This window comes from Gobius niger, assembly GCF_951799975.1.
Source record: "Gobius niger genome assembly, chromosome: 8".
NCBI lineage: Eukaryota > Metazoa > Chordata > Actinopteri > Gobiiformes > Gobiidae > Gobius > Gobius niger.
In genome coordinates this window covers 17,442,388-17,465,011 of record NC_136859.1, presented here as the reverse complement: position 1 = coordinate 17,465,011, position 22,624 = coordinate 17,442,388, and the positions used below count along the sequence as shown (strand labels likewise).

The 22,624-nt window shown below is 38.4% G+C and overlaps 3 protein-coding genes across 4 annotated transcripts in view; 2 read left to right on the top strand and 1 right to left on the bottom strand.

Annotated features, from left to right (window-relative positions):
* Positions 1-125: 125 nt before the first annotated feature.
* On the bottom strand, positions 126-8,601 carry LOC306966269 (protein tyrosine phosphatase type IVA 3). 2 transcript variants are annotated; one of them, XM_079560970.1, is made up of 7 exons: positions 8,213-8,601; positions 3,970-4,367; positions 3,004-3,120; positions 1,832-1,924; positions 1,625-1,755; positions 1,388-1,462; positions 128-1,214 (listed from the first exon to the last, which is right to left on the bottom strand). In XM_079560970.1, the coding sequence occupies exons 3-7, from the start codon at positions 3,097-3,099 to the stop codon at positions 1,097-1,099; spliced, it is 513 nt and encodes a 170-aa protein (XP_079417096.1). In that variant the 5' UTR covers positions 3,100-3,120; positions 3,970-4,367; positions 8,213-8,601; the 3' UTR covers positions 128-1,096. The 2 variants fall into 2 exon arrangements, with proteins under 2 accessions (XP_079417097.1, XP_079417096.1); XM_079560971.1 differs by lacking the exons at positions 3,970-4,367; positions 8,213-8,601 and having other exon boundaries at positions 126-1,214; positions 3,004-3,117.
* Positions 8,602-15,480: 6,879 nt separating this feature from the next.
* On the top strand, positions 15,481-17,652 carry LOC306967233 (protein NDRG1-like). Its single transcript, XM_079562173.1, has 12 exons — positions 15,481-15,534; positions 15,611-15,716; positions 15,814-15,934; positions 16,015-16,077; positions 16,172-16,232; positions 16,330-16,416; positions 16,501-16,557; positions 16,642-16,808; positions 16,892-16,991; positions 17,070-17,105; positions 17,202-17,253; positions 17,335-17,652. Exons 1-12 carry the CDS (start codon positions 15,484-15,486, stop codon positions 17,550-17,552), a joined length of 1,119 nt encoding a protein of 372 aa, XP_079418299.1. The 5' UTR covers positions 15,481-15,483; the 3' UTR covers positions 17,553-17,652.
* A 1,750-nt stretch (positions 17,653-19,402) lies between these two features.
* The window catches only part of LOC306967230 (focal adhesion kinase 1-like), a 36,486-nt gene continuing 33,264 nt past the window's right edge, over positions 19,403-22,624 (top strand). The window contains exon 1 of the mRNA XM_079562169.1: positions 19,403-19,509. The gene's annotated coding sequence lies outside the window, so the exon portion shown is untranslated. The remainder of the gene's footprint in view (positions 19,510-22,624) is intronic.

The following is a 22,624-nucleotide window of genomic DNA, read 5'->3' as shown; positions in this document are numbered from 1 at the left end:
AAGAAGAACAGCAGGCCATCATACTTTGTTTAAGCATTTATTTGTTAGAAAAGTGGCTTGTGGCTTTTTGATCATTGGCAGAAGCTAAATAAAATCACACTCACACAATAAAGTAGCATCAACTCACACTCAAAAGAAGATAATGTATAATTTTATTATGTTGGAAACAAAAATAATTATTTTAATTTTAATTATTGTCACAAATGTACAAAATGCTCTCCAGGAATGAGTTTTTGTTGATTTTACATTAATTAATTATTTGTTTAAGGTAGTCACTGAAGGTTGTGTGTAAAAATTACAAAAGCAAAGTGCTTACATGCAGTATTATCTGTGAATATATAGCCTAAATGCAAATATAGAAACCTTTGGTTAATCAGATGTTCTCATCCATGCTTCAAAAAAGTACAAACAAGAAGTCCAATACAAACAAGGGTAGCCCAACATCTTGAACCTGACTGTGGCTGAACAGCAATGAATGCTCAATGTATCTTTTATGATGATAATTCACTTACAAATAAATATCTAATTTACATTGGTGTTGTTAAAAAAATTCAGGAGGAAGAATCCTCCACTAATTTATACTCCAAATGAACATACAGCAGGCCTATGTATTGTTTTGATGTAAATATGTTTTATATAACAGTTTTCTTTATTGTGTGACAGTAAAAAGACGATTTGTTAATGCACAGGCTGATGTAAACAAGATGAGCACAGTGTAATCAGAATTATATTTCACATTGATACAAGCTTCTGCCTCAGAAGCGCTTGTAGCTCACACTTAATACTTGAGAGGTGTCAGCAGCATTTCCAAGCAGCTCGTGATTCTGAACATGTGTAGCATAGTGAGGAGTATTTAATACAGTCTCATATCGCTGCTATCTTCTATCTTCATTCACAAAATGGATCACATGGAGCTGATACTACAGTTGCCACATGGCACTGAATGCAATTTGCCTAAATATAACTTTGAAAATAATTTCACACTGCATTTGAAGTTAATCTGTTGTTAGTGAAGCCAAAATGTGTGAATTACTTTGCACACTTTTCTCGACAACTACAACTGTAAAGTGGCGCACAGAGCTGAGTGTGTGGGATGTTACATGATGCTGCATTTGTTCTTTTGAGTGTGAGAGTCCTTGAACCGCAGTCTTTGCTTGGATCTGTATTTCTCCAGATAAGTCAGCTGTTTGCTGTTAATGGCTCCTCTGCGTTTCCTGAAAAACATACAAGTTACAGGCACTGTAGAGAACAATTCTCTTTACTCTGGAGCTTTTAGCCCATTTCTGTACCAGCTATGCCTTGTCAATTAAGTGCATAGGCTACATTTGAATAAATAGTCAACTGCTCCATAGTTGCCACTAGATGGCGTATGAAGTACACTGCTTACTGTCTAATGAGTTGGATGGCATCTTCATACTTCATTCCACTCTCTATCAAAGCCAAGGCAACCAGCACTGGAGCTCTGAGCACATGGGGGGGAAACATTAACTTTATATTATTAGCAATTTAGTTGTATTTATTTAAGTGTGTTTAAAAAATACATGAATAATGTTCATGAGTAAAAACGATTATTTAACTGTAGTTTTGTGAAATAGCGTGAAATAGTTTTATCCTTTATTCTTACCGTCCCAGACCTGCCACACAGTGAACAGCTACACAGGATCCAGGGTCCTCCTGAAACTTCTTCTTTAGCAGACTTAGCCAGTCATCAACCAGTTTACTGGGAGGTGGAGCCCCATCATCAAATGGCCAGTCCTAAAAGTATACAGTATAAACCTCTATTGATATCTGAGTTAGTCTTACCAAGGATCCAAAAGGATAGTGTCCTTACCACCACAGTGATGCCATCTTTCTCAAGGGAGGTTTTATCATATGTGCTTTCACAAACCCGAACGACTGTGGTGACCCCATAACGCTTCAGCTCCTATGGAAAAGACCATTCAATTAAATAGGCACTATTGCCATAAATTACATTTAAATGTGTATTATCATTTTACACTACCCTTAATACCTTTAGTACAATGCTATGCGCTTTGTAATAATGTGTAATAACTTGTGCATCTATGCAGCATCCACAATGGAATCAGTCCCTTCGGATATTATTTTATTATTATTGTTATAATGATCCATTGGTTTTATATAGCGCTTTTCTGTACACTCAAAGACTGTACATTGCATTATTCATTCACCCCATAATTGGTGGTGGAAGCTACAATTGTAACCACAGTTGCCCTGGGGTAGACTGACGGAAACGAGGCTGTCAATCTGTGCCATCGGCCCCTCTGACCACCACAACCACTCACACACTACATTCACCCAGGCTTCCTGGTGTTTCCCAAATGGTCTCCCATCCAAGTACCAACCAGGCCCTTCCCTGCTGAGCCTCCAAGGTCTGACAGGATCAGCCAGAGCGAAGGCAGTAATTAACTTTATTTTTATTTTACATATTACATATTTTAAAATACATACAAACATTTAAAAATCTCAATTTCAACTGTTGCTATTAGCAAATCATTTAATTCAATTTGTACAATGTCAGAATCAGAACTTTATTGTGATTTATGTATAGTTACACATAAAAAATTAGTTTGAGGCATGAGGGAGATGAATTTAGAATGAAAACAAATAGGGCCACACATTAATAATAGATGTATTTTTCAACAATCATAAGGCTATTTTACTCAGAAATAGACGTGGGGAATAAAGCTATTTCTTCTGAGTCTCGTGATGCAAGACTATGAAAAGCCCTGTATCTTTTGCCTGAGGGCAAGAGTTCAAAGATGGTAATGTAAATCTAATCTGCTAGCAACAAAATCCCCCATCTCCATAGTATTTATTATATTCTGATGTGCATACGATGTTAATGCTCCTGGACTTGCACACATGACCTTAATTTTGAATTTGGAACATAATTTGCAAATCAAACCAGAAATATGCAATTAGATATGTTTTCAACATTGTGGAGACGTAGCACATGTATTTATATAATACGCACTTTCTTACCTCTACAAAGGTGCTGAGTGTGCTGTCGGTGGGGTTGTGCGTGATCAGGAATCTCATGTTTTTGTGACTCAGTTCAACTGGAGCGGGTCGGTTCATGGTGGCAGCTTGACCTTTGACCTGCAGAATATATAAATATTTCCTAATATATTCATTTTTTTTTATTGAAACTAACCACATTTCAACTAAAAAGCATAAAATGTGGTGGTCATTGTGTGGTTATCAGGTGACATCATTAATAATATTGAGTTGGAGGGCAAGAATTTTGTGGTAGGATTGGACATTAAACTGATATATTACAAAAGCTTTGACCTGGTTTATGGTCAATATCTGCTGGGTCTGTCCACATGAAACAAAAGGCACCAAGTTCAAAGTTCCCTCTGTCAGAAATGAATTTATGGACACTGGAATTTCAGATTGAAGAGTTCAAAAGCAATAGAAAATATTGCACTCCATCTGAATTTTGAACATCATCAATTCCCCAGTGTCAGTTTCTCCATAATCAGATGGAGGGCAACATAAATACTGAAAAGCTAGTGTCCATTATTGTTTTCACATCCACATCCACAATTCAGTTGTGTTGACAGAACTAATCTTAAATTTAAATGTAGTCAATGAGACTAAATCTACGACTAAAATCTCCAGATATTTTGGTCAACTCATAAAAATAAACAGAGGGGGTCCAAAAACATGTGATGATCAGTGACACAGTTTGAAAGGGCCTCACATCATTCACTGAAAAAAGAAACGAGTCTGTGTCTCTCTTGTTCATGTGAGCAGCTCCATGAAGCAGAGAATTTCACCATTAAATATGTTTCAAAACAATAATATACATATAGAAAGATGACTACATTCATGCTAGATTTGACAGTTTGACAAAATCTTGACTAAAACTATCGAAATATGTTCTCAAAATGAATGCTGCAATTTTCTGCACCATGGACCCAACCAAGACTTCCCAATCCTTACCTTTTAAAGAAACTCTTTTCTGTGTGTTCAATGTCACTGAGCTTGGTCTTCTTTTGCTTGATGAAATGATTCTCGCACTGATAAATGTTCTCAGCTTCTTCTTCTTATTTTGTCTTGAGATATGTTTACCCCATTAGATGTCCACAGTGCACTGCTTGAACTCTTTGATTTGACAGTTCTGTCCACTCTCTGCTTCCTTCTGTTCCTTCGTCCGTTTAGTCCCGTTGGAGCGGCTCTACACTTGTTACCCCATCGGCCGGCTGTGGCCCTGGTGCGGACGGGATGGGCGTTCACCGTTCAGAGTCCCAGGATGACATGGTACAGCTTCATTCAGTCTAAATGTGTTGGGCGTGGCAGTAGTCACCACTCCGCCGCACAAACTCCATCAACCAGCGATTCTGTCAGGAAACAAAAAGTAAAGGAAAGTGATATTGCTTTTACAGACAAATACAAGATGGGAGAACGGTTTTGTGAGAGGGACATTTTTTTTTAAACCTTTAAGTAACATTTTTAATTTAATAATAATAATTTAATAATAATCCATCCAATCAGCCAGCCCAAAAAAAAAATGATGATAAATTCCTATAAAACCATAACAAAACATCCTTATCATCTCACCCAAACTTTGTTTCAAACCTTAACCATTCCTGACTTGTCTCACTAGCCTATAACCTGAAGTAGTTATGAGGACACAAGGACGAGAGGGCGACACACACAGCATTAAATAAGTGCTTAAAATCATTCAGAAACCAAATTAGGAAAGCTTAGGTAATGTGTTTTAAATTACATATTAAAGGTGCATTATGCAACTTTTTATGCGGAAATAAAAGGTGATATTTGTGCGCATTTGACCTTGTAGTGAGTAACCCAGTGGCTGTACGAGTGGTTAGCGTGGCGCCTTTACCTTTGATCACGGTGGTCTCTACAGTGCTGCAGGATCAGTTGTTTGGAAGGTTTTCACTGCAGAAAAGTATTTGCCAATATGTGTAAAAGGAAAGCCATGTCGCAATATGTGTAATGTACTTACTTCAAGATCTTAATATTTCTCATTTATACATTATATCGAAGAAAAAGTTAAAGCTTCTTCCAAAAGATATAAGGAGGGGTTTCTGTGGCTAGAAGCAAAACGTCCTCAACTTTACCAATACCCAGTCCAGTCAATTAGCTTTTCTACGATGGATGAATGAGAGCCTTCACAAATGTACAGTATATATTGTATTAATTGTATGAAATAACATCCAGCATTCATAACTCCATTGATGTTTATTGGGTTCAGGAAATGGAGACATAATATTCACTTTACGTGAATCAATAGTGAGGAAAAAAAGTCTGCAATACCAGTCAGCGGTTTGCACTGTATGCTAACCTTTTTTATGTCTGTTTTTATGAGAGAGGTTAGATTGAGACATTCAGTGTTGCATCATGGAAAAAGAATTGGGTTCTTTTAGAAATGTGTGGGGAAATAAAACCCATATCATTTTATTATACATTAGAGATAAGACTAAAGTGCTGTGTGCCATTTTTGATGTGAAGCAATACAATAGGTGGCGTTCACGTTTTAGAATGTGACGATGTCATAATGTCAGGTGGAGGGCAGGGGCCAATACAACAGTTTTTGTAAGAAATCTCCAAAACGAAAATTAATAAATGTTTCTCCTCATCAGTATTAGACAGTGAGTCCTTTCTACTGGACAACATCACGCTCATGTTTTTGAATATTGTATCCACTTTTGGACGCCTTTCAGAGTAAATAATTGGACATTAGTTTACACACGCTGACAGAGAAGACAACTTTGAGACAGTTTTTGTTTCATGTGGATTCTTCCAGTAATGCCTGAGATATTCACCAAAAGCGAAAACAAAAAAATCTGCAGTTTGCCAGTTCAGAATGTTGTGATGTTACGTGAACACAGCCTATTGTATGTCTGAGGCCAATGTTTTCGAAGGATCCTTGTAAAAAGAGTAACTTCAGAAAGTTTTTATTTGAAAGGTTTACATGGACGGTGAGCAGTCGTGTTTCTACTCTCATGCGTAAACGGGCAGACAAACAGCCGATGAAAGGGCCAGAGTAATCTAGGTAATCTGCGGCCACCTCTTTACCACACACACTGCAGTCTTCATGATCACATGCCAACTCACTCACTCTTCTAGAAAGGTGGAGGCTATTCTAGGTTGTTGACTGTCTGGGAATCTGCATTTATCCAGTGATGGGATTACAATAACTAATGAGCCAAGCGTTGAATGAAAGTAGACTTTTGTTAAGAAAATGTTAATGCAGAGGACCGCTAAAAAGTCTGAGATTCAAATAAGAAAATAGAAAAAAAAAACATTCTTTTTTTCCCTCACATAGTTCACGTGACGTCATAACATCGTAAATAGCAATTACTTTAAAATGAAGGTGGCGGACAGCTAAGAGAACTTTATGGTGGCATGTAACAGTCAAAATGTGTTTTTTTTTAACCTGGTCTATGTAATATCTTTAATATAATACATTTTAATTTCCTGGGTGTATCCACACGCATTAAAAACCAGCACAAAGTTCAACATCTTTGCTATTAGCAAAGTTGAGCTAAGGTCCAATTATTATCTCATAATGATGTCCAGAAGTGGTTAATATTCAAAAACAGACATGAGATTATTGTGGCAGGTTTGTGAATCCAATCACAACCAAATAAGGATCAGGTTCAACAATTGTGGACTTTGTTTATTGAGAATTCCTTCAAAAACGGTCTCCCATGGAGTTATATTGGCCTCTGCCCTCCATCTGAGATAGTCATGATCAATGTGAACGCAACATATTTACTCCAGCACAGTGGTTATCGAACTTCTCACACCAAGAACACCATAAAATATTTGACCTTCCAACTGTTCTGGTTCACAAACTTTTCTTTGGTGCAAAATGTGCAACATGAGCCATTTAACATAACACTTGGTAGAGATAAGTAATAGAGACTTTGAAAATATAAGGGCATGCATAAAAAATAGATAGAGATAAAATATGATGAAATAGAAATAGAACTAAATTAAGTCTAAACTGGTTGTAAAGAAGAATACCTCACTTATTATGTTACTAAAGCACAAATTAAATCATCTGTAAATGAGGAGAATAAGTCTTTTTCTGCATATGACCTTGAGTAGCACCTGAGGCTGACAAGTACCATCAGTGAAAGGCCCACACATACAGCAGAGAACCACTGCTCTGGCTCAGTGATTCTCAAGCCTTTCACACCAAGTACTACATTTAAAAAATAGGTAATACAATAAAACTAAACCTTAACTAAAGCACTAAACAGGGACAGAACAAAGTTTCAACCTGCAGTCCCACCTGTCTAGCTGCCTGTGTACCAACACTGTTTATCTTATATATAAAGGCATATAAGCTACAGCAACACTGCCAAACATTTCAGAGCGTTGGTAAAATGGCATGAGGCATAATTCCTATTGAAATTGTGAAGCCGATCTTCCCCGCTACCTTAGAGCAGTTTACAAAGTATAAATAGTTGCTTCTGCACTTGGTGTACTAGCTGCCCGGATCCTTTCCTGTCAAAGACAGGGCCAGGACCCAAAAAAGTTAAAAATGGATACCAATAGTATTTTAATACAGCGCTAGGTTGACGAATATTTCTCACAGGAATAAATATAAATACATGTCAATTGCAAAGTAAGCAAGTCGGTGGTAACGCAATCATAAACAAACTACTGTCATGAGTAGATTTTCTGTGTCTATAATGTACACACTTGTTCTGTCTTTTATTATTTAATAAGTTATGTCTTGATTGTCCCACTCATCTCACTGGACATCCTGTACACCTTGGCCACTTAACTGGGAAATGCATAAATCACTGATTGACAGCTGAACAAACGTCCAGCAAAGCAGAAGCCTACACAACAGTTTGAGTGCTGACATGTGAGCAGCTGACAGCCTGTTATAGTAAACCCTTTAGACATGAATATCTGCAGCTTATTTATAGATATCGATACTCCCCTCTAATACTGTAGCATTACAGTTTTGGTGACAAAATAAATAAATAATACTATCTAAACTAGTATTGTTTTCTGTCATTCCTCATCAGTGATCATCAGTGAACTGACCTAAGGGCAGTGTCCACAAACAACAACACTTTAATACATTTGCTTATTGGTGAAAACTCTTTGTTCTATGGTACAGTGCTGACATACTCAGCTGCGAGACACTTACTGCATCTAAAACAATAGCAGGTATTTATTGAATTGTTGCTCTTACCCCTTAACTTTCCAATGCCAGTATAAACTGCAGTTCTTCTGTCTCTTTGCCAAGTGAAGTCCAAGTGAAGTTGCACTGTTTCTGCCTGAAGCTAAAATATCTAGTCAAAAACTGAGCCAATATAAGTAGCACAAAGTAAAGCCTGTGTGTAACAACCTGTTGCTCAGAGCCTGAAATAGAGAGCCTGCCTCTCCCTGTCTGTCCGGCTGAGCTCAGTCCTGGAGCAGTAGCTGTGGCTTCAGCCTGTGCAGCAGTGTAGAGCTGAGGATCTGTGTGAGCTGGTCTAATCAGGCTGAGCAGCCATCTGACCCTGACAGCCCTGTCACCAGCAGAACACTACAGTTAATGCTCTTAGAGCCAAGAGCCTTTACCCCTCCTCTCCATTGACTCCATCCACAACCACTCACTGAGTAATGCCTGCAGGACGCCCTGCTGATTACAAGGTGTACCAGAGAGTCAGCAACTTGTGGCACCAGTACCACAAGTGTGTGACACCACTTCTAAACACAATCTAAACTGAAGGCATTTAACATAAATGCCACAAAGACAATATTTCTTTAGTGGGAATTCCTGCTATGCCATCCCTGCCTGGACCTTCTCTTGTTTTCCTCCCCTGCTCACTTCCCCGTCCCTCCCTCTAAAAATAGACATCCCTTTGAGCTACTAGACCCATTGGTCAAATCTTTGACAACAGAGTCCCACTTCATGGAATCAACTTTCTCCTTAAGTGACACCCAGTGTGCTTTTATTCATCATCATTCTTTTCTTCCTTTGAGGAAAAGAAAAAATAAACAGTTAAATTAATCAAGTAAATTAAATGGTCAACATTGACTTGGACACAATTGATTTATTTTCTTCAATTGTCCAAATTTGGTCTTTTTGGTCATGTTTGCACCTTTGTGCCATTAATCCTAATATATTTGTGCCATGTAAAGTACAGATCATTCATCACTTTGACATGAACATGTTCACCCCATAAATCTCAAGATTTTGAATGGGAATGGTAAACGGTTAATACTGTGTTTATAAGATGATAATAACTACCAACAAACCTTCTGATTTCTTAAACGTGTGGTGCATGTTTGCTTTGATGGTGCAAACTGGCACAGACTGGTCTAAACCCGGTTCAGAATGGTTAAGGAAATATGAGCTGCTCTCCTGTAGGTCAAACCTCAGCTGATACTTTTATGCTTTTCATAGCTCCAAAGGACACTGAATCACATGACCAATAAAAAAACTATGTCTTAATAGTTTCTTCATCCTAAGCACATGTCTTACACATTTGAATTTGCCTAACTACAATCTTTTCGCATGCAGGTTATGATTACTGAAGCCCTTGTTTGTTTAATGAGATGCTTCTCATATAAACTTTAGTTACAGGAAATACAAATTATAATCCTGCAGCTTCGTAGGACACCTAAATATTTAGATGGCACAAGACACAGCCATTCCTTGTAATTCCCAGGGGTATGATTAACGGCCAGGATCTGAGGGAAGCTTAGAATCTCTCTAGAATCTCTACATGTCCTTTACTGCCACATTCAGCATTCTTTTCGGAAGAATAATCAGTGAGCAATTTTGATTAGCAGAAACTGTGCAAATTCATCGTGAGAGAAGATAATCCTTTGTAGCTTCCCTTGTTGAGCCATGCTAATTTTTTGCAATCCCTCTGGATTGAAGTGGATCAGAAAGTTAAATTCAGCGTTGGCACCAAGCTTCAGAAGGCATAACTTGGGCTGCCAGTCACTGTAAACTCTTTTAGTTGTATTTTTTATATTGATTTATCTAGCACGTCACAGTGACATGAGACCAAGACCAAGGCCATAATCAAGGTCATGATCATAACCACATGTCAACTTATTGGCTTGGTTGAAAATGAGTCTGATCTGATCATATTTTACAGATAAAGTACAGTCGCCATGCTAAAGGTTTGCCTGGGTTATGTCTTTGACCCACACATTCAAAAACATGCTTGTTACACAAGTTCCTGTCAATGCTTTCCTACCACTCAGGCCCGAGAATGGCCGTGCATGCACACACGCATCAACAACACAACAGTGACGCACGGCTCAGACTGAAGCCTGTAGCGGGCGGCAGCAGCTGCAGTGTGTATAATTAGACTGTTTTGAAAGCCAAGAGTGGGGCAGCACTCACCTGCAGAAAGAGCCGTTACTATGACAACCGGACAGCAAGACAATGCCACTTCAGATAAGCCGATTCTCAAGTCAGACTGGTGCCCGCCAGTCAAGAAATCACGGTCTTTGGCCAAAGGAAAACAACTGTTAAGAGTGGGCGACTACCTGCCCTGGGAAAGTCCTACGGGCTGTGGCAGCTCCATAACTATCAATAACATGTAGCCCACTGACAGGAGACAGTAATAGTTCAGTCTCTACACAGCTTTAAGAAAGTTTCATCACTTGCTCTGCTCCTGCCTGGAAAAAGTCAAAATGTTTTTGTGGCTAAAACTAATTGTTTAAAAAGTCTAACAGTTAATTATCCATCTTGTAAAGCCTATACTCTGTTATCATATGTGTAGGGGGAAAAAAACGGTTTTAGAGATCTGTATTCATCTATTATGAATTAATTATAATTTAATTAAAGAGGGGGTATTATGCTTTTTTCAATCACACTGTCAATCAGATGTCATCTCTCTCAACATCAATATATATGGGCAAACACACACACACACACACACACACACACACACACACACATATATATATATATATATATATATATATATATATATATATATATATATATATATATATATATATATATATATATATGTGTGTGTGTGTGTTTGCCCTGTCATTTAAAGACACTATGCTTGATTTCTTTCTATTAGTAGAACAAAATTAGTAGGGATGCACCGATACCGATACCAGTATCGGGTATCGGGCCGATACCACATGCTTGTACTCATACTCGTACTCATTCATGAGGTCCCGATACCAGAAACCGATACCATTTGACGTGCGGCCAGCGCACCTACGAGGCGCACCTCTCAGCTGAGAGAAGAAGCAACAAACTGGAGAATTCTTTAGTGGAAATACAATATTCCACATAGAGCTGACTTTATTACAGACTGCGCTCTCTAAATCAGAGTCTGTGCTGGATTTAACCAGAGCTAAATGTTGTTCGTGCTGCAGCGGCTGCAGTGTTTACAACATACAGGCTAACGTTGCTAACTCGCGGCTAGCGCAATTTTGGCCATTCTGACGCCGTTTTATGCCCAGAGGTTTATTCATCTGAAAAACTAACCCAGCGACTAAAAAGTCCTCAGAAAATGCAACGTAAAGACATATAGCATGTCCATATTGAGCGAAAATGAGCTGCAGCAGAACAATGAAAATGCTGTAGCTACTCGCTAAGTTGCTACAAAACACACGAGAAAATCTACAGGAGCTGAAGTAAAGACGAAAAGAGACCATTTAAGTAACATCTCAATACTATTGTTAAATAAAAATATATGAATAAAGCACAGGCATTGGACATGGGCTTTTCGTCTATAATGGACAGTGCAATAAAAATTAAAAAATAAACTGAATGAAAATTAAAATAAATAAATAAATGGCATCAGCACAATTCTAATATAACTGCTCTTAAATGTGTAGCAAATGAGTAAATTTCCTAATTACAAACCAATCTGCTGTGAAAAAAGTAAGAATGTTGAAGAAAATGCCTTGTACTCGTATCGGTACTCGGTATCGGCGAGTACTTAAATCCAAGTACTCGTACTCGTATCGGTTTTAGAAAAAGTGGTATCGGTGCATCCCTAAAAATTAGTTTTGTCCCTATATTGTGCTGCGGTTTAGGGTGGAGTTTAAGGTCCTGATGTTTGTGTTCGAGGTCATCAATGGTCTGGCTCTGGCCTACCTCGCCGAATTAGTAACGGTCTACCAACCAGCCAGAACTCTGCGCTCCTCTGAACACACCTCCCTGGTCACTCCTAAGTTCAAATAAAAAAAGTTTGGAGGCCGGTCATTTGCCGCTCAAGGCCCAAAGCTGTGGAATGCACTTCCGGGACAGCTTGGAGCATCACTGAGTTGAGTGTTTTAAATCACAGTTAAAGACACATCTTTTCAGACAAGCTTTCGATACATAGCCACTGACTTGACTGTTGTTTTTATGTTCATTTGTGTTTGTATTTTTTTATGTCTATTGTAATCCTTGTTTTTATACTGGAAAGCGCCCTGGGCACCTTCTGGCTGTGGAAAGGTGCAATACAAATACAATTTGATTGATTGATATTGCAAACACAAACACTATGCATTGAATTATAAAGCTTTACTACTTGCAGTTTAGTTTTCTTGCATTTTTGTAAAAGTGACCCTCCAAGTTGTGAAGTGTACCTGTATACTCATCCCTGTGCAAAATTGGGATGCTACAAACAGGTCAAGAAAGTTAGGACTGAGTTTAGACCACACATTTTAATTTAGCGGCTTCCTCTTTCATTGTTTGTAATAATAATATTATTAATAATAATTGACGATTAATTATTATTAATTATCTTTAAGTGTAAAACAGAATGAAAAAAATTGTGGTCGGAAGTAACCTTAAAAATAAGACATGCCAAAGACCACTGACAGCCTAAACAGAACTTTAATAAATCGGCACCTTTTGAAATCAAACCAAAGGCTTGTCATATGGTACTGCATGTCTACGGCTCCCTCTAGCGATAAAGAGCGAGAAGACAACAATAAACACATTAAGCTGCTGGTTAGTTGGAAACTGTGCTTTTATAATGTTCTTAATGTTTGTCTGTGTTTTAAATACTTTTTTGCATTTTTTTTGGTCACTAGTTATTTAGAAAACGCTGTACTTAGAATATGTTTAATGCCAATAAATGTGAACTAATTTCTTTCTCATGACAGTTGTGCATTGATCAGAGATTTCATGCTATTTGTTATTTACTTTTGTCCAAATAATGTGATAGAAGTCACAAACTATAATTCAGCATTTTACATTGTGTTTTGTCTGTTCATAAATCACATGCACAGTCCCAATCAAATAATTAAGCCTTGATAAAGCTTTGCTTTAAATTCACTAAATATTGCTTCTTTTTTTTAAGTTCCCATGTCAGTGGTTCTCAAACTTTATCATTTAGCCCACCCGGTGGCCAAGCTCTTGCTATGTCCCTCGCCAAGAGCGTTCGGTACATATACTTTTTTTCTGTGTTACTGACACAAACAATATTCAACATTATTTTGTTCAAATTACATTTAAATTATTTAAGATTTTATATACTGTACACTCGGATATATTTGGAGCGTTCACCTGAGCAAGATCGACAACTACATATTGAGAGCACTGTGGCTCTGCAGTAGCTGTATTGGATCTGATTTCTTAGGTCAGTGTTTATTATTTTATTTAATTGTCCTGTTTTTTCTTATTGTTTCTTTTATTTATTTATTTTTTGTTTCCTAAAGAATAGAGTTTTGATTTCAGTGTCTGAAATAAGATGAAAACGAACAGGGACCCTTTGATCACTCTTTATTAAGTCAGACCGTTAAATGTACAGGTATTGTCTTCCTTCAGCATATATAGTTGTCAGGTCTGAATTAGGCTACCAGGCCAGAGCTTAGTCAGGGTTACTTTGTTGTTAAAAAGGCGCCCAAATGACGTGTGAATGTGTAAGACCCATCTGCTGCCCTGCGTTTGAGCCACAGCTAAAGGGATTACACCTGGTCCACAAGGTGCTCCATAGCTGCATGTAGGTTCACAGCAGTAGCATTAGTTATTAAAGTCATGTGACCCAGTCTGGTGTGTTTCCGCTCTGTCAGCTGTCAACGTCTGGTGCAACAGTGCATGCACCAGACCTACATGCAGCTCCATATAGCTGCATGTAGGTTCACAGCAGTGGCATTAGTTATTAAAGTCATGTGACCCAGTCTGGTTTGTTTCCGCTCTGTCACCTGCCAACGTCTGGTTGATCTGTGCACGGGTCCACAAAGCACAGTAATAGCATGATACTTAAATGTGTAATAACATTGCAGTTGGTAATTACATTGAAACATGTTGTACATGAACAAGGGGTCGGCACTTATAAGCTTTTGCTTCAGTCGACTCCCTTTGAGCTTCCATTAACTGTATGATTGTGAAACTATGGAGAAAGAGAAAATGTTAATTGCTCAAATAAACTACACAAACAAAAACAAACAAACAAAAAAAAAGAAACAGGGCACACACCAAATTTATCTGATTTATCTAATCCATATTAAATTACAGCTTTACCAAAATGCATTATCCTGAGTTACCATGCTCTTTCCATCCTATTCTCATGTTATTCCTGTGATGTATCAGATTAACAGTATCATCGATATTTTTGTCAGTCCAAAACTTGTTGAATTGTGTAACTATGAGCCAACTATGAGTCAAGATTCAAACTCGACATCTACTTTTGTTGCAATTGCCAAGGTAACCCACTTCAACTTCAGCACGTTTATTGTTAGTACAAGAATGACTTGAAGACAAAAACCAATCAAGGTCAGCTCCACTTTGACAAGCGTGTTGTTTAACCTAAGGAACAGATGGCACTCTAAGAACATGATCGCTTCTTTGCTAAAGGGCAAAAGCAAACACAGCCGTGATGCGCAAATGTAAGATTTGAGGCTGTTGATGTCACTGTGTATATATTGGGTTTTTCCCCCCACAAAATTTGATTATTGCCTGTTAATTCTAAACCTCAACACATTCATTTAAAATCGGTTTCTACACTTGTTATAGGATTTTAGTAGGATATACAAATGTATTGATACACATTTTGTATGGATTTAAATACTGTTTATACTTTTTGTGAATGGATTTAGTGGGACCCCAGGAAGAATAGCGGCAGCATGACTGCGCTAATGGGGATCCTTTCAATAAACAATAAACAATAAACAATAAACAATGTGACACTTTACTGCAGTTTGACATATGTAACTCCTTGAATAATATGAAATATACAACAATGGTACTTATGTTTACGATTTGTAGACTAGTTTCTCAATGTGGAAGAGGACCAGGGTGGGATTATGGTAGAAGCAGTCAATTGGCCACATGTGAACCAGGTTAGGCTTAAGGGCAGATCAGTGCTCAGTATATAAACCAGCTCAAACGTATGTCTGGGACACTTAGCTCGACACGCACACTTTGTTTTTCACCTTACTGTTTGCAGGTGGTGTCTGCTATTGAGTAGCTTTAATTCTAATTTATTTCAAGCCTTCCCCACACATCTTTTGCTCTTTGTCTGCACGTTTTAGTTCACCTCTTTTGCAGCAGCAGCTATGGTCCTGGAAGACAGTGAGTGTGACTCTGTCTTTGAGCCTCAGATCACTGTAAGTATCTTATTTTATTTTTGTGCCATTTCTAAATGAATGATGCTAAACATTTTATGATTGCGCTTCATTTTAGGATGAGTATGTTGATACTCAGTATGGAAAAGTTCACTGTATTATGGCTGGAACTCCAAGAACAAAGGGTCCCATCATCTTGACTTACCATGACATTGGACTAAACCGTACGTATGCTTTTTTGAGTGCTCAAAAATAACTCCTTTGTTTTATATTTAAAATACATTATATACAATATTCCTCTTTCTGTCTCACTGACTCTAGACAAGTCCTGTTTTGAGACACTCTTCAATCATGAGGACATGCGGGAGATCCTTAGACACTTCCCTGTTTGTCATGTTGAAGCTCCTGGGCAACACGAGGAGGCAAAGACTCTCCCTGCTTCGTAAGTAAATAGTTTTAGCAGATATTTTTGTATTTTATATTTTTAAACAACTTTCAACTCACAATCTGCTGTTCCTTTAGATATGTCTACCCAACAATGGACCAGTTATCTGAAACCCTGCCCACTGTCCTCAAACACTTTGGGTGAGATAAACCTAAATGTTTGCTTTGATACTTTTGTTTTTAAACAGTAGCACATTTTCTACAATTGACTGTGCTCTGACCTTGTGCTCTGCAGCTTACGCAGTGTCATTGGGCTGGGAGTTGGAGCAGGAGCCTATGTCCTTGCAAAATTTGCTGTAAGTTTATTCAGATTTTAAATTCATACTTTATGCAGAAGAGATGCAGGAATTAGAGATATTATACAGTGGACTAACTTAAAGCTTCTTTGTGCAGCTGAACCATTCTGACATGGTTGATGGGCTAATACTGATAAACATTAACCCACATGCAGAAGGGATAATGGACACTGTAGCAAACAAGGTGAGCAAAGTCTTGTGTTGTCCAATATAGTCATGCCATATTTTTTATCTGTTGTGGAATTCATAGTTTCTTTGGGGTATACAGCTCACTGAATGGACACAAACCCTCCCTGACACGATCATTGCACACATCTTTGGAAAGGTATTTGCAATAAAGACATTTCAAAACGTGAAGCTATTTAACCAATAATTAAAAAAAAGCTAATGTTTTTACCTGTATTTCTAGGATGAGATCCAGACAAACCAGGACCTCATAGCTACATATCGCCACCACATTACAGCAACTATGAATCAGTCCAATGTAAATCAGTTCTACCGCTCCTACCATAGCAGAGGCGCTTTGGAGGTGGAGAGGCCAGTCCCTGGAGGAAGCATCAATGTACGCACTCTGAAGTGAGTAAAAGCCATATCATGTGTTTGAAAAAGCTCTCCATGATTAGAATCCTTCATTTAACCTTGTATGTTCTCCACTCCAGGTGCTCCACTCTGCTGGTTGTAGGAGATAATTCTCCAGCAGTGGAACCTGTGGTCGACTGCAACTCAAAGCTGAATCCCACAAAGACCACTCTGCTCAAGGTAATTGAACAGAGTCTATATTATTTTATGTTGAAGAAAACAGATTGGAACACCCTGACCTTGTGTTATCTTTTGTAGATGGCAGACTGTGGAGGACTTCCTCAAGTGGATCAGGTAAACCTTTACGCTGACTATAGTGCTGCTGTGAAATGTAGAAAGTGTATACAATTGTTCATTCAGTAGTAATTGTTTCTGACATTTTTACCCCAGCCCGCCAAAGTCATTGAAGCCATGAAGTATTTTATCCAGGGCCTTGGATATTGTAAGTAATCATCAAACAAGAATCTATGCTAGACCGTTTGACAGATGAAATAATAAGCCTATTACTGTGTGTCTTTTCCAGTGTCCAGTGCCAGCATGACCAGACTGCGGTCCAGGACCAACTCCAGCACCTCTTCATTTGATGGCTCTCGGAGTCGTTCACACACCAACGACTCTCAGCGCCTCAGGCTGTCCTCCTCTGGCGCAGACAAGAGCAAACGACCTCAGGACATCCCTATGGAGACTTGTAATGGAAACTTGGATCATCAAACCTCAAAATCCACTGGAGTGGTATGCTGAGGTCAAGGCAAAATACTAAACTAACCCGAATCATACCTTCTCTTATATCAGGTTTGCTGTTTCATCTATATCACTGCTATTCTTCATTACCCATTGATGTTAGCTGTCCCTTATGTTGAATATTGAGTTAAACCCTTGGATGTATATTATTAAACACATGCTGGTTTAGCTATGTGCCATGTTCCGTATGGCCATTTCTTTATCAAATTGGTGTACACTTTTTGCCTGTGTGTGTGTGTGTATTTATTTAGATGTAGATGTTTCTGCATCCTGCCCTGAACTGCTGCTTTACTCCTGCTGTATCCTACAGCCCCCCATCCTATTATATTATTTCCCCCATGAAATAAATATTGCATAGTGAAAAGACACACTGACTATACCAGTAGAATTATTATCACTCATCATCAGCCTTTATCATATGTTATGCATAATGAGATTTTTTTTTTTTTTCTTTTCCTTTTTTTTTTTCTTTAAATTATTATGATTGTAAAGTGATATAGACAATCTTCACATTGTGGTAAAAACTGAATTGTATGTGTGTAAGTGTCTGACTTTTCTAATAAAATAAAATAAAAATATAGTCCAGCTCTGTATTTATTCTATAGAGATATAGTTATAGTACGGCAGGGCAATGAATCGAAATTTAGTCGAAATCGCAATCTCAATAATCGTCATGGGACTTTATAATCGACAGGTTCGCAGCCATTTCTTTGGCAAAAACAGTACCTAGTTTGTTATTTTTTCTCCAAAATCACCCAGCCCTAAGCTATAGCTTGCTGACAGGTATGGAACCTTACAGTGTTAATTTCGTCAACTAAAAGATTTAGTCTTAATTTTAGTCAAAGTTATATTTTTGACGATTAAAATTGGACTAAAACTAAATTAAAAGTTTTTCATGAGACTAAAACTATGACTAAAATACCAGATATTTTAATCCACTAAAATAAGACTAATCATCCAAACTTCTATTGACAGTCTGAAAGAGCCTCATATCATGTACATTTTCTGCCAATGGAACAGCTCTGACCTTTGTTCATGTAGCAGAGGAACAAGATTAAATATGACTATAATGAATATTATAAATGCGAAGTCTAAATTTAAGACACATTTAATTTAATCGACTAAAATTGAAAAGATTTTTTCTGACTAAATCTTGACTAATGTTAATTTACCTTTTAATCAAAAGACTAAGACTAAAACTAAAGTAAAATATGTTATGTCAAAATGAACACTGGAACCTTATTAGTTTCTCCTTCCTCACCAAGACCACTAGATGGAGTGCTATGACTTTTCAAAGAATCTGGCACGGGAGAAACTGGAAGCAAAGGCTGAAATTGAGTGGGTTTTATTGTGGGGACGTAGGCTTTACCAGTAGGCCTACAGTAATGCTGGCTTTTAGGATGATCATAATAGGATATAAAACAACTATTTAACCATTAAAAAGGGATTTCATTCAATTTGTCATGGAAAAACAAAACCAGGAGATAAAACATTGTAAGTTACTGATGAACTCTGTAATCAGGACTTCTTTAGCTGCTCATCTTTAACTGACAAAACAAAGTAAAATGAAAATAAATTGAAATAAATATACAAACTTCAGACTACAGGGCCCTCAGCAGTATTGAATGCATGAGTCATGAATTACAAAGATTGTGAAAGTAAGCTTGTAGTGCCCCTGTGGTCAACCCCTGGCTGTCAGTGCTCAGCTGCAGCCATGTTGGGAGAGCAGCAGCAGTGCTAACGGCTAGCAGTGGACACACACAGCCTGGCACGGCGCTGTTGTGTGGACAAAAACAGACTGGGAGTGGGATTGGAGAGGCACACACGGAGCTTCGGGACAACGGAGCCGGTTCTCTTGTCAGCGGGTGTACGCGTGATGTATTGACATTTTCTGTGGGAGGACTAAACGCCCGGTTCTGGAGACGAAGGTGCGGCCGGGACCGTTGCTCTGGAGAAAGTGAGTATTGATCCATCTTGGGGGCGGATTGAGTGAGTGGGAATAGCCCACCGTTAGCAGGGTTAGCTTAGCATTAAATGGGGGTACCAGACAGACAATGAGTTAAGCATTTTACAATGAGCCGATGACTGTATTTTTGGTGCCATATGCGGGATTGTGTGGTGAGTTGAGAGGCTGACAGCCGCGTGTGTCTGATCATGTTGATTGGGTGAAGTCATTTGTATTCCTCACAGACAGTGGTGCAGTGGCCGAATCCACCCCTGAGTATTTACGTGTGTCTCACCGAGGTGCAAAAGTCCAAGCCCGAGCAGCGTCCAAAACATCTGCCTTGTGTTGATGCACGAGCACGTAGGCTGGGTCTTATTGTAAAAGGCAGCAGTTTTAGGACAAAGGGAGGCTGTTCGTCACAACCCAGAGCATCTCAAGTGTTTTGGTTGGTTGTCAGCCATAAAAATGTGCACCCACTCAAGCTCATCCTTTGAATTCATACATTTGAAGGCATTTGTTTGCACTGGGTGTTTAATATTGTCATTTGCTGCGTTGAAATCCCCTAATGCAACCACAACATCAGATATAACATAAATAAGCATGCATTTCTGCTTGTACTAGTGGCTCTGATGTGTCAGCATGTCCCATGGGTTTTGAAGCCAGAGCCTGTCATGTCTTTGTCAAATGTCTTCTTTTCTTGTTCAAGGTGTAGTATCGCTCTGCTGGGACATTATTGTTCCGTCTATTTTACAATAGCTTTTTCTTCAAGGAGTGAAATGGTTGGTTTGACTGAAATTCAAGCATTGTAGGTAGATCCAGTTTTATTACGCTGGAGATTTTGATATTGTGACATGTTGGTTTTTGTTATTGATATTTATGTTTGGGCTAAACTATTTGGAGGGGGAAATTATTGCATTTTTTTGCATGTGATTGCAATTAGAGTTGCAATTTATGTTTCAAAATAAATATTCAGTTCTCTGTGCACATTTTTAAAAACTAAAAACTGATAAACTGCTAAACTGATTCAAGAACATGTTAATTAAGGTTTAGCTTCAGTCAAAGGTAGGGCTGAAACAACTAATCGATTAATCGACAACTAATCGATTACTAAAATAGTTGTCAACTATTTCAGTAATCGATTAATCGTTTTCTAGTTAACACAGACTAAAATACAGCAAAAAAGACATGAAAATTATGTAATGTGGATGAAAACCTACTTTGTTTTTAAAGTGAGGGTCTGCAGTGTTTTGTACATTGTAAATTTCATGAATATCTGTCTTTGTCTCGTCCAATCAGAAAGCAGAATTAGCACAAAGAGCCTCCTACAAATGTTTACTCTAAGTTTACTCCATCAACATGTCCTCAAGCGCCGCCACTTTAGCTCTATGTGATAAAAAATAGAAAAAATACAATTTCCATGCACCTTTCACAGCCAAGAGATTAATCGTAAAAATAATCTGTAGATTAATCGATTACCAAAATAATCGTTAGTTGCAGCCCTAGTCAAAGGACATTATTACCTGAATAACTGCAGTCTTCTTGATTTGTTAATTGCGAATTATACATTGATTTGTGAAGTCAAGTGCATTGCTCATTGATAAAGTGACGTCACCATCTACATATTTAAAACACACAGCATGGAATATACTTGTAGTTTTGGTGTAGCTTGGTATTTGTAAGCGATTCTTACTCTGTTGTTGTTTTCAAAATCCCCAATGCTGTTATGCGCCTGCCTGTTCCCTATTACTTTCACTAATTCCTTCTGACAGGGATGGAGGGAGCTTCATTGAGCGTGTTACAATGATCTTTACACCTGTCCGTTTCAGGTAGCAGGGAAAATTACTGACAAAAAAAAAAACAGGGAAGAACCGGTACAATGGGGGGGAAGCATGCCTGGGAGAAGTGTATACTCGTGTTTTGTGATGAAACTCAGCCCCCAGGTGTGTCAGGCCAAAACAATCAGTGGGCGGGTGTTTTCCCTCCCTATAAGTGACAGCATACAGTCCAACGAGGAAGTGGTGAGATCGAATAGGAACATACAGCTTGTGTGATTAAGCGGGAGGCGTAGGGCTCCGCGTCCCTCTTGCTAAAATGCAGTTCTGGGATTTACTGGGCTGCACTAATGGAGGTATGTACGAGCGGATACGCACTCACAACTGGCCCGCTGTGTTAGGTTTGAATTGGACTCACTGTTTGGGTTCTCGGTGCTACAGAGGCAGGTACTGAGGGTCTGGAAGGTTGGGAGCTTGAAAGGAATTTGTGCTGCTCACCGCTGTGCAAGCAGTTGCATGTGGAAACCTCACAGACAGGTAGAGTGTGGCGCAAAGACAAACACGAACAGGCGTCTAATATTGTTGTCTCTCTTGGAAATTTTGTGAACACGAAAAGCTCTGAAGCATGAATAAATTGGAAGGGATTAAACGTTTGTCCTGTGCAGCGTTCGAATTCTGGGTTGTCTCCACACAAACAACGCGGCAGATGTTTACTGCCACTATCCTCCCAAATTGTTCCCTTGTGATTCAGCTCTTTTCACATTTCTCTGCAGTTGTTGTTTTCCATAAAAGACTGAAGGTAGTGTCACATAAAAAGTATGTGTAGTAGTTATGTAATTGCTTTTAGTTGAAGCATCTCATTAAAAAAAAGGGGGGAAAAAAGGGCTGTCACACTTCAAAACACTAGTGGCTGTGATTAGACAAGAAGATCGTTTTTTGTGTTTATGTTTCATTTCACCTTTATAATTCTTTTATTATTGTTATAAATGTGCAACTAGAATCACCCAATTTATTATTGCTGCATTGTCAGGCTATTCTTCAACCTCAAATACTTTATAAAATGTTTACTTTTTGGTGCTTTCACCTCAAAATTGTTGTATTGTATTGTATTGCTTTTTTTGTTCTATTAACTGTTTTATATGTGCTTTATAGATTTTGATTGAGCAAAGTTGTGAACATAGAAGCCTTGAGTGCTGCCGTAGACATGTGTACCACTAAGTCATATTTTAGCGTCTATTTGAAGCAAGACTTCAGACTTTTATTTTGGTGTTTAAAAGTCAGTGCGACGTATTGTTCCACCACTATGTCTCCTGATTGTGCGCAGTCTCGTGCCTTTGCCTTCAGTTGTCGTGGTT

What these genes read in the sequence shown, in the direction of transcription:
- LOC306966269 (XM_079560970.1), bottom strand. Translation starts at nt 3,099, where the DNA reads ATGAACCGACCCGCTCCAGTTGAACTGAGTCACAAAAACATGAGATTC. An exon ending in AAGATGGCATCACTGTGGTG is followed by an intron (nt 1,756 to 1,831) that starts GTAAGGACACTA and finishes GTATACTTTTAG; the next exon opens with GACTGGCCATTTGATGATGG. An exon ending in GCCATCCAACTCATTAGACA is followed by an intron (nt 1,215 to 1,387) that starts GTAAGCAGTGTA and finishes TATGTTTTTCAG; the next exon opens with GAAACGCAGAGGAGCCATTA.
- LOC306967233 (XM_079562173.1), top strand. Translation starts at nt 15,484, where the DNA reads ATGGTCCTGGAAGACAGTGAGTGTGACTCTGTCTTTGAGCCTCAGATC. An exon ending in CCATGACATTGGACTAAACC is followed by an intron (nt 15,717 to 15,813) that starts GTACGTATGCTT and finishes CACTGACTCTAG; the next exon opens with ACAAGTCCTGTTTTGAGACA. An exon ending in GCAAAGACTCTCCCTGCTTC is followed by an intron (nt 15,935 to 16,014) that starts GTAAGTAAATAG and finishes CTGTTCCTTTAG; the next exon opens with ATATGTCTACCCAACAATGG.